This window comes from Myodes glareolus, chromosome 4, assembly GCF_982192425.1.
Source record: "Myodes glareolus chromosome 4, mMyoGla1.1, whole genome shotgun sequence".
In the NCBI taxonomy this organism is placed as follows: domain Eukaryota; kingdom Metazoa; phylum Chordata; class Mammalia; order Rodentia; family Cricetidae; genus Myodes; species Myodes glareolus.
In genome coordinates this window covers 77235093-77246916 of record NC_142029.1, presented here as the reverse complement: position 1 = coordinate 77246916, position 11824 = coordinate 77235093, and the positions used below count along the sequence as shown (strand labels likewise).

The 11824-nt window shown below is 43.3% G+C and overlaps 1 protein-coding gene across 8 annotated transcripts in view; it reads right to left on the bottom strand.

Moving 5' to 3' along the window:
* Positions 1–6892: 6892 nt before the first annotated feature.
* Nxpe4 (neurexophilin and PC-esterase domain family member 4) overlaps positions 6893–11824 on the bottom strand; it is a 244425-nt gene continuing 239493 nt past the window's right edge. For all 8 annotated transcript variants that reach the window (XM_048416825.3, XM_085688700.2, XM_048416826.3 and 5 more), the window contains 2 exons: positions 10465–10671; positions 6893–8520 (listed from right to left, as the gene is read on the bottom strand). In XM_048416825.3, coding sequence (XP_048272782.3) covers positions 7985–8520; positions 10465–10671 — 743 coding nt within the window. In that variant the 3' untranslated portion in view covers positions 6893–7984. The remainder of the gene's footprint in view (positions 8521–10464; positions 10672–11824) is intronic.

Sequence of the window (11824 nt, the reverse complement as noted above, 5' to 3'; positions counted from 1 at the left end):
AATTTTTCTCATTTCGACTGACAATGCTCCCTCCAGGAGCCAAAGACCACCTAACTAAAACCCCAACACCAGACATGAGGAGCTCTCTTTGGAGTTGTTGGCCAGGACTGTTGAAGAGACTCCCAAAACACACACTCTACTGCTGTTGCGCTTGGTTACTCCCCAGAGGAAAAAGATAAATCCCCACTGCTGAAGACACCATGCATTTCAGAAACAGGCCCAGAGGCCCCTGAGCTGGGCCTGACCTCCTAGAGGACTAGCTTTTCTAGTCCCAGAAGAAGTTTCGCCAGCTTCCAAAGGATGGAAACAACCTATGGTCCTGCCCCATTGATGTCCATGAACCACCACAGCAACCAGTCTAGCCCTATGGGTACAGTAGTGGCTCACATACCTTGGCAGCAACCAACAACTCTAACTGGATGGAAGACCCCACTCACCAAGAAGGAAGCCATTGCTGGTCCTGGAAACCTAGCCAATTACTCAGTGCTGGTGAAGTCACGGCTCTCGGAGGAGAACCTACAGCCACTACATTACTAACCAGCATCATCCCTAACAACAATCTGTAAATGCTTGTCCTTACCTATGCAGGCTAAGAGTAGTCTTCACTTCTCATCAAGGAAACTTCTCTGTGCAACAGGTGGAGACCATTACAGAAAACCACAACCAATCAAAACACAGAGTTGTGGAGCCCAGTCCCAGGGGATACATCTACAACACAGCTCCCCCTAACGAAGGCTCAGTGAACATTCTAGAAGAGGGGAAATATTTAGAAAGATCGTAACAGCCAGAGGATCAGGGAGTCCACTCTGAGATCGTGTCTCCTAGTAATGTCAAAAGTTACACTCGTAAAATCTTATCAACATAGCTGTCCAAATATGACCTGAGCAAGGAAGGACACCAATGGACCTGACAGTGGATGGCATGTTGAGTCCATGAGGCCTCAACCCTACAGAAAAAACCTAAGCCACTAAAAAATGCTGGGAGTGGAAAAAATGGTTGTCCTCAGGGAAGATCAAACAATTGTTTATCCAAAACCAAATGGTCAGTCCTGAAAACATGCACATATGTACCATGAGGGGGCCGGGCCTGCTTGTTTGTGTTTTTCTGTCCTGCCCGGCCCCCCAGCTGTTTAGTCCCAGAGAAAAATCACACTGAAATCTCTGTAAGTTATAATGCTGATTGGCCCATTAGGTCAGGTTTCTTACTAGCTAACTCTCATATCTTGATTAACCCATTTTTCTGATCTATTTTAGCCATGTGGCTCAGTACCTTTTTCAGTGGGGCAGCTCACATCCTGCTGCTTCGGTGGCCTGGGCAGGAGTGGGAGGAATCGACTTCCTCCTCCCCAGAATTCGCCTGCTCTCCTTATGTCATTTTCACTTCCTGTCTGGTTTTCCCACCTACACTTCCTGCCTGGCCAATCAGTGTTTATTTAAAACATGATTGACAGAATATGGACAATTCTCCCGCACCACTAATGGCGAATCAATCCCATATCAGTTATGTTTTAAAGGGGTATTTATTTGGGGGTGTAAAACTTACATACACCATAAATCGTCAGGAAGGGAGCCTAGTCGCTGGAGCAGGAGACGGAACCAGGAGCCGGAACCAAGCACCGGAACCAAGAGCCCAGAGCCGAGGCTTGCCGCTCTTCTTTTAAAGAGAAATATACCACGCCCCAGTGGGCTGGTATTTCAGCGGCTATTGGCTGACGGAGCGGAAGGTGCTGACGGAGCGGAAGGCGCTGACGGAGCGGAAGGCGCTGACCAAGCGGAAGGTGCTGACGGAGAGGAAGGTGCTGACGGAGAGGAAGGCACTCCCACAGCACTGTGGGCTCGTGCTTCAGTGACTATTGGCTGAAGCAGTGGAAGATACTTCTGCAGCACCCATGCAACATTGTATAGACTGTTTTGAAATATACAATATGTAATACTGTACAAACTAAGCAGGTTGTGTTTAGGAATATAATAGCACTTAATGGAAAGTAAAGCCTTGGATTTGAAAAAGGGAGGAAAGGAAGGGAGAAACAATGCAAGTATAATCTTAAAAATTAAAGAAAAAAAGAACTTCTCAAAGCAAGGACTCAACTTCTCCGAGTGCAGGACTCTCCCTCCCACCATCCTTTTAATCCTCCTGAGATGATGTCCCTTTTTGAAAACAGGAAACACTTTTCTGCAAGGCAAATAACTTCTTTTTTTAACATTAATTATAAACTGGCCCATTAGTGCAGGCTTCTTATTAACTAATTATAACTTATATTAGCCCATAATTCTTGTCCGTGTTAGCCATGTGGCTTGGTACCTTTTTCGGAGAGGGAGTCACAACTTGATTCCTCTGCGACTGGGTCATGACTGCAGACTCAAACGTCCCTCTTCCCAGAATTCTTGTTGCCCTGCCTGGCTACTGGTCAATCAGCATTTTATTAAAATATAATTGACAGGACACAGACCTTTGTCTCATAACACTTCCTCCCCTTTTATTTTTAAACAAGAACTCTGAATCAACTTTCCTTTGTTTAACTTTTCTCCTGACCATTGTCCATAACAACTTGTAGTCAACAGTCTAAACAAAGGCAAATATCCATAATTCATTTTTTTGGAATATGGGTGTAGTTTTCCAGGCTACTTCCTAATGATTTGGGGCACTAATAACCTTATGGGGACCTAAAGAAAATTTAAATTATGATTAAGTCGTGACTGGAGTATCCTGTGAGGCTTGATCATCTCAGGCAGCAGTCTTAAATCTGTTCTGGAAGGTAAATATTTTCTACCTTGTTGGCTCAGTTGAACTTGAATGAAACCACCCTCCCCCCCCCGCCCCCATCGACCTCTGTCTTCCCGTTTGTTCTGCTACAAGTGGTTGGCAGAAGGACCTCCGGCTCCAGTGACTCTAGTCCATTCCTCTCCTGCAATGTTTCTGAAGTCTTGGAGGTGGTAACATAGATTTCTGACTATTTTCTTCTATTTACGACTGAGTGGTGGGCCACACTAACAGTCACCAGTCATAACCGGTGTGATTGGGTGTCTGCAGTAACCAGCACCCTCTCCAGAGGTGAGGTTTCTCTCTGCTGCTGCTGCAGGCTAATGGCACTAGCAATCTACAGGCATGAACAGCACTTTAGAAGTTGACTTTGATAGGATCCTGGCAGGAATGCAGGCATCTTAAAGAGATTCTTGTGCCTCTCCTTTTAGCTCTCAGACTATTGGAACAGAAGTTCCCATGAAATTGGAGTTTTCCAGAAACCTCATGCTGGGATAAGGAAAGGTGGTACCATCCAGAGGAAGACGGACTCTTCTAGAAAAATATATCACTCAGTTCTGACAACTGATCAGGCCACTTGTAAAAGACACTGAAGCCATATAATGATGGGTGGGACCTTACCTTGACTGGGACTGCTTCGATTTCTGCCCTCTGTCTAAACTTAAACCTCCAGTTAGGACCCTGAAGATGAAGTAAATTGAGAAGACGCCACAGAGCCTCTTTGTTCCGCTCGCCCTAGCCACAGGTCTTTGCCCTGGCTCCCTGCATCAGAAGTCCCTCCTGGGGAGCAGGTCTGGGTGAGTTGTTTGTGGTGCCCATAAGAGTCATGCCACGATTGCCCCAGAGGACAGTTCTTATCTGGCAGGCTGAGAGTGTGGCAGAGAGAGTCTTCAGTCAAGTAGAACTACTGGTGACAAATTTCCCCCAGGAGCCTGTGCAGTTTCTACAAAAGTTAGGTTTCGTGGGGGCTTCCTTCCCTCGGGTCTCTCTTTACCATTTCTCTAATGGCTGCCTCTTCTCCAGACTACTTGAAATCTTTTCTGAGATATTGCTCTAATTCATTAGTCAATGCCACAAAACACTCTATCACACTAGTCCACAATATACTTTGACAAGGTACTATTTTTATTAATTCATACATGAATACATGTGTTCTGATCATATTCAGCCCCAGCTCCTCACCAATCCACTGATCTCTCCTCAGCTTCATGCTTTTTTTTTTAAACTCACTGAGTCCAATTTATGCTAGTCAGATATCAACAGTGTAGCGTCAAACACTGGAGCATGACATAGATCTTTGTTTTTAATCATTACATAATGTTTTATATATATATGTATACACACACACACACACACACACACACACACACACACACACACACATATATATATATATATATATATATATATATATATATATATATAATCACCCTGACCCTACCTTAACTGGTAAAGACTTGTTGGGAGATATTTCAAGTGGTTTTTTTTCCCCCTAATAAGTAAAAACATTTTATTTATGTGTAGATGTGTGTGTCTACCAGTTTGTGTGCACCATGGGTATGTGGGTGTCCTTAGAAAAGGGTGTCAGATCACCCAGAACTTGAGTTTCAGGCAGTTTTGAGGGACCCAATGTGGGCATTGGGAGCTGAACCAGGTCTCCTGCAAGGGGCAGCTGGCACTGTTAACTGCTGAGCTATCTCCAGCCCTCACACTAGCTCTAAAGTTCAGAACAGAGTCTGGAACATGGCAGTGTCCTACTAAGTGTTTCTGACCCCCTGAATGCACATTGGGGCGTTGGACTGTGAACAATGAGCTGCTGGCAGATGTACAGAGAATGGATCATCTCCTGACCTAAGGACCCAGGCTACAGATTTACAGTGTTCCGCTGCGCTTGTTTTCTTCCAGGTGCAGTAGGTTGGGGTCCGACGGTTCGTGAGGTTCAGTGAATAGTGCAGAGTTAAAGAAGAATATTGTACTGAAGGAAAATATTTTTAGGTTTTTTTTTTGAAGAAATTTTTTGATGAAAATTTCATGGTCTTATTCAGCTACTCAAATGAACTGTTGAAATGTGAATGCATACATGTAGGGGATGTTAATCAAGCAATCAAAATAGTTCTCAAAACGTATCAAGTTAGAGAACGACCCTTTCCAACCAAGGCTCACCCAGAAGACTGATACACTCAGGTAAAAGTGGCTGATACTTTGGTTGAGGAGGGCACGGTGGAGCCTGTTCTCAGCCTCCCAGACACCTCCCCTCTCTCGTGTGTCTCTAAACAGTGTCCCCAGGACCACCCACAGCTACATAGAACATCGTTTTGTGCTTGGGAATCTTAGACTCATCCCTTCATTTGGAAAACCACAGTCTAAGAAGGTGACCTGACTTAAGCAGTCTTAAAATTATGGCTTGTAACAGGACCAAAGTCTTTGCGCTCCCGCCCACTGTGTCACACTCTGTTACCTCCTGCTCCTGAATGATGAGGCTATAGGTTCAGTTGAAGTTCCACAGAGAGGGGTCCTACGGGAGAGTACAGTCGAAGGACTTTTGAGATCTTGGAGCCTTACTTGGTGTTCTGCTATGACTGTGCGGGGTGGGAGTGGGGGTGGAGGGGTCGGGAGAGCCTATCATGTAAAAATCACCTGGAGTGGTAGTTGGTGATAGAAAAGGAAATGAGACTCTTTATTCGAAGAGTTGTTTCGCAAGTACCGCACCAAGGTATGACATCTTGCTGGAACTGCTGAGTGCAAGCAAAATAGTTGAATTTTTTTTTAAAAAAAAAAAAAACCATGCTACAATCAACAGACCCAGAGAGGCTAGGTAACCAGGAGGGCCCAAATCGGTGATGGGGACTTAGGGATTTCCTTAGGAAGGGGAAATAGAAAAGATTTTCAGGGTAGATTGGGGGCCATGCAGGGATGGGAACATGAGGGATTGGATTGCGGGAGTGGATGGAGGAAGAGAGTAATGAAAGAGATAGCTTGGTGGGGAAGGTATTTTGGGGTCAGGTGAAAACCTGGTGCAAGAGAAACTCCCATGAATCTACAAGAATGACCCAGCTAAGACTCCTAGCAATAGTGGAGAGGGTGCCTGAACTGGCCTTCTCCTGCAATCAGATGGGTAACTACCCCAAATTGTCATTAGAGAGCCTTCATGCAGTGACTGATGGAAACAGATGCAGAGATCCACAGCCAAGCACTGGGCCAAGCTTGGGGAATCCTACTGAACAGAGGGGAGGAAAGATTTACAAGCCAGGAAGGTCAAGGTCATCACAAGGGAACCCACAGATACAACTAATCCGGGCTCATAGGAGCTCAGAGGCTCTGGATTAACACCTAGGGAATCTACACAGGACTGACCGAGGCCCTCTGCTTGTGTGATAGTTGGGTAGCTTGATCTACTTGTGGGACTCTAGTGGTGGGAGCAGGGTCTCTCTCTAAAGCTCTGTCTGGCTTCCAGGAACCTATTCCTCAAACTGGGTTGCCTTGCCCAGCCTTAATGCAAGGGGAGGAGCTTAGTCCTATTGTAACTTGATATGCCATGCTTTGTTGACACCCATGGGAGGCCTGTCCCTTTCTGAACAGAAATAGAGGAGGAATGGATGTGGGGGAGGTGGCAGGAGGGGATGGGAGGAGAAGAGGGAGGGGAAACTACAGTCGAGATGTAAAATAGACGAATAAATCTAATTAATAATAAAAAAGAAAATACAATATTTTTTTTTTAAAAAATGTGTATTGGTGTTTTGCCTGCATATATGTCTGTGTACCACCTGCATGCTTGGTGCCTGTGGAAGCCAGAAGAGAGTGCCAAGTCTCCCGGAAATGTGACTTGCCATGTGTGTGTTGGGAATCAAACTTGAGTCCCTTGGGAGAGCAGTAAGTGCTCAGAACCTCTGAGGCATCTCTTTAACCACCTTTATTCTTTTTAAAAGCTATAATTTAGCATCAGTGAGGTGGTTGGATGGGTAAAGGCACTTGCTACCAAGTCTGGTAACCTGAGTTCAATCATTGGGACCCACAGGGTGGAAGGAGAGAATTGAAGCCTAAACAGTTCTCAGACTCCCATATGTGCACTGTGGCATATAGCCCCCTACAAATAGATAAAAATAATACAGAAATTGAAAAGATAAAGCTGGGCAGTGGTGGCATACTCCTTTAATTCCAACACTCATGAGGCAAAGACAGGCAGATTTCTGAGTTCAAGGCCAGCCTGGGCCAATAGATTGAGTTCCAGATAGTCAAGGCTACACAGAGAAACCCTGTCTCAAAGAAACCAAAAGACAAACAAAAATATATAGTTTATAATGTATTTGTGAAAAAGCAAGTTATAATTTTGTATTTAATATATAAGAATAAAAAATCACTAAAATATTTTCTATTATTCATTCCTACTTTAATATGTTCTTCATTTTAAAATTTTATTCATTTTTCATTTATTCTAAAATCAGCATATAAAATATTAGGTTTCATGGTAGTGTTTCCGTGCGTATTTTGTTTTGGTTGATCCAAAATCTTATATTCCAAAAAACTGTAAAGACTAGAAGAGAGACAAATTTCTAAATGTATATGGCCTATCAAAATTTAAGTCTAGAAAATAGAAACAGTTCAAACAGATCCATAAAAAGCAATGGAATTGAAGCAGTAATTAAAAGTCTCCAAAGAAAAGTCCAGGCCTGGACATAGTCACTACTGAATACTATAAAACTATTAACGAAACCTAACCAACACTTCTTAGACCTTCCACAAATCACAGACGGAAGGAATGCTACTGAAGTCGTTCTTTGAAGTGTGTGTCGCCCTGATGTCAGACTCTGAGACATGACCCAGAAAAAAGCACATATCAATTTCCTTGTTGAACATAGAAGTAAAAATTCTTCACAAAAATATATACAGATGGAATCAAAGACCTTTTTAAAAATTTTATACAAAATTGCTTCGTTTTTCTGAACTTGTAGGAGCAGGGAGAAAGTCTCATCCACAGGAATCTTAACTTCCAACTGATGAAAATATGTGTGGCTCTTGTCAAAAAAGATAGGACCTTTTATTGATTCTTTTTAGCTTCAGCTTGAAGCAGAAGCCCGGTCTAGGGCCTTGTTAGGCTAAACTCAGTGGACTGCATGGGCCCCAGACTACCTCCTTGGACTAACTGGGACATCCTGGTCGCTGGCATGCCAGCAGGATTCACCGTATCTTCGAGCTTCAATGAGTGACTTTCAGAGTTATGTGCTTCCTAGCAAATATAGTCTAAGAATATGTTAATTTGACTTCCAACCACATGCTGTGGTGGATGGACGTCATTTGTGCCATATGCAATTGTCATATCCCAGGCATCAATGACACCCACATTGAGACCCTGGAAAATATCCTTTAAGGCGAGATACTGGGTGTAACCATGGAAGTCACTAAATCTTTCCACGTCGCTGGTCATCTCCCTGGTGTTTTCTGTTTTGAGGACAACCATAGTGTCTGGGCTTCTCAGGAGAAGACGCTGAAGAGCTCTATGGACGCTGAGGGCCCTGCGGATAAAAACGTCAATAGGGAAAGGTCTGAAATGCTGACCCAGAGAAATGACAATGACCGTATTTTTCTCTCCTCCAGTTCTGTCAATTATCCGTGCCATGTTCTCTATCTCTTTGACAGAGTAGACCAATGAGCCAATAAGGGGGTAACCATGTTTTTGCCACTGGATGTTGATTTTTTCATCCAAGTCCACGGCGAGTTGGTGTTGCAGTTTTCCAGTCTCGTGCAGATCCACAGACCTCAGAGCTGACAGCAAACAGGCAATCCCAAAACAAAAGGAGAATACGGTTACAGAGATCGACCAGCCACACACATAGGAGAAAACACCCGGTGTTCAGACCTATAAACTTGTTATATAGGAGTTTTGAAAACTACTCAAACAGTTGAAAATGCTTTATGGTAAAGCAACTTTACCTTCTTCTAGAATCATTCAGATTGAGTTGTGCAGGGCATGGCTTTGGCTTTGAACTCAGCCTTACTGGAAGATGATATGATTAGTGTGTACGTGTCATTCTCACAGGACATGTTAACTATACCCTGACCTTCTATGAGAATAGACAGGGGAGGCTTACGTGTAAAAAGAAACCAAGCATATCTCGGGAATGACTCCAGGAATCTAAAACGGTATTCTTATTCTATGTTCTTCTTTCCCTATGGGTGGAATGGCACCAAGTGTCTCGTCTACATGAGTGACAGTAATATGATTGCTCATTTGTGAACCCTTTACAGAGCATTCATCAAGACAGATGCAGCCAGTCGCCTCAGTGATAGCCACCCCTCCCCATTTATCATGCTGTAGAAAAGAAAGTCAAAACAGGATGTCAAATACCCAAAGATTACAGTTTGTGACCAAAAGAACACTTAAAATCCCCTCCAACTTTTAAGAAAGATATTCTCTTATATCTAGACACCTCAGTCCACCGTGTCTCACTGAGCCAATGAGATTCTTATCAAAATATCAAGGTGAGTTGTTTTATGGCTACAGCTTCTGAGAAAACATGATACCTTGTGGATGTCTTGGCAGAGAAGGGCTGATTTAGAAGTCTTAAGCCAGCGAGTGAGGCTGCGAAAGAGATGCTGGGGATGCTCTGGGGGCGAGGGTCTCCCTTGCTTCCAACTCACTCCAGTTCTCTTTTCCAAAGCACATTCTGGCTCCGGAATTTAACCTTGCATAAAATAGTCACCCCACTATAATTACACGCTGAGGGGGGAAGGGTCACTCAAAACCTTAGGATGCTGCATGACCTAAGAAAACTGCAATGTCCAACTATGTGATGCTAAAGTTGTCCCTAGAATCTTGACTTTGAAGCTGAGAGGGACAACATTACAAGGGACCGATTGTTTACTAGAAGTCAGGATCTAACGTGCCCTCTCTATTGACTTTGTTATAACTTCGAGCCCAGGCCTTACCAATTTCAGCCTCTTCATTGAGAGGATCAGTTGCTTTAAAATCAGAGACCGTGAGATTGGTCTCATATCAAGACCAGTATGGAGTCATAGCCTCAAATTTGTCTTCAGTGACAAGAGCCAGGGCCCAAGGGCATAGAAGAGTAGGAAGTGATGGTTTAGAATGTGGTTTATCTCAGATGGAATACGAGAATCTGACATAGTACTGATGTGTTCTTGACTTAGTAAATATAGCGATGAACTAAGCTTCTTACAGATAGATTCTAGCCCCAACTCTGATACTAGCTGGTGATAATAGTTCCCATTGTCGTTGCTTTCTGTGTACTTCCTGTGTGTCAGTGTGCCTTGCAGTGTGATAAATACTTGTTATCACTTTATTTCATTCAAAACAAATGCTAGGGATAATGAACATTGTTCTAAGTCATGTGGTTCTCAACGTTTCTTTCTAATGCTGTGACCCCTTAGTACAGTTCCTCATGTTGTGATGGCCCCCAATCATAAGGTTATTTTCATTGCTACTTCATAAAAGTAATTTTGCTACTGTTATGAATCATAATGCAAATAGGTGGCCCCCGTGGCAAGGTCTTCCAATCTCAAAGGGGTCATGCATGACCCACAGGTTGAGAACCACAGTTCTAGGGACATTTTGTGAATAACGCTGGTGGTTTGGAATGAAGAACTATAGAACTATGGTAGAGGAGGAAGGAATTTCCTGTACTCTTCCTCCTTGAAATGAAAACATAGTTTCTGAAAGAGACAGGACTAGCGTATACTGAGACATACTGTTGATTTTGCTTTTGAAGTATTCCATCCACTGGCGGAGTGTGGAATCACCCATCAGATGGATGAGTTTTCCTCTCAGGCAGTCTTTCATTTTGATTGGAGCCAAACTACAGGAAGCTGGATTCCATGAGTTTTTCCAGACATACCCACTGGGGATTGCAGGGACCATCCCGAGCTTGCACCTCTGTTTTGCTGGAACAGCTTCTTCTGCCAAGAAATCAGCGAGATACAACAGCATTCTACTGACCCGTGTTTAAGAGCCTTCCATCGTTCCCAAAGAACCCTCTAGACAGGTGTGTAGGTGGGGTGACAATAAAAAGGCACTTATTAAAGTATCTTTATAATGGGACACTTGTTTTCAGTAAAACTTTACTCTGCTGTGAGTTTCCTAAGTGATACCTACTAGTGGTTATTATGAAAATACGTCGGGTTTTTCCACTCAGATTTTTTTAAAAAATAATATTTTTAAATATATAAAATATTTTTAAAATAATATTTTTATTTTTAAAAATAAAAAAGGCCTTCAAGTACAATGTGACTATTTGCTAGCCTTGCCATGAGACCAATCTCATCAGTTCTTAGAAAGGGCAAGAGCTCTTTCATCTGACTGTTTAAGCCACTTGTCACATGCTCTCACGGTGTCTTCAATGTCACCATTAAAGTATGAACTATTTGAGATAAAGGCAGGGTGAACTTGGCTTAGAAACTGGCCAGTTTGCATTGAGAGAGGCCTGGAGGTCCAAGATGGGCCAGATATTCAACCTTAGTCTCTGGGTGATGAGGAGACCTGGAGGAAAGCTGAGGTGCTAAGGCCACAGGTTTGGGGTCACAGTTACTCACCACCCCAAAAGGGTAAATTAATATTTTAACAGTTACTATGAGGGTGCTGGTTGATATACATGGGGCCAAAGAAATACCATTTCTCTCCCTCTTCTGCTCTAAGTCTGTCTCTGTCTTTGAGACAGTGTCTAAGGTAGCCTAGGCTTGCCTTCCACTGGCTGTGTAGCTGAGGATGGCCTTCAACTCCTCATCTTCCTGCCTCTATTCATAGTGTTTGGAAATCATGGATGTGTGTTTACGTGGTGCTGGGGGTCAAGCCTAGGGCTCTGTGACTGCTGGAGAAACACTACATATCACTTCTGCAATCAGAAATGTGTTTTTCCTTCTATGAAAACTGTCTTAGCAATTAGCAAGCTTTTCATGGTGCTTCTAGAGAGGCAAAGACACTGTTGCCTTAAACCATTTTAGGTGGTATTTGTGAGCTAGCTGTTCAGAGCTTTTTTTTTTTTTTTTAAGGGAAGAAAGAAAGAGAGAAAAATTAGTGAACGCCAATCCCAGAGAACCTAGAGAACAATGAGAA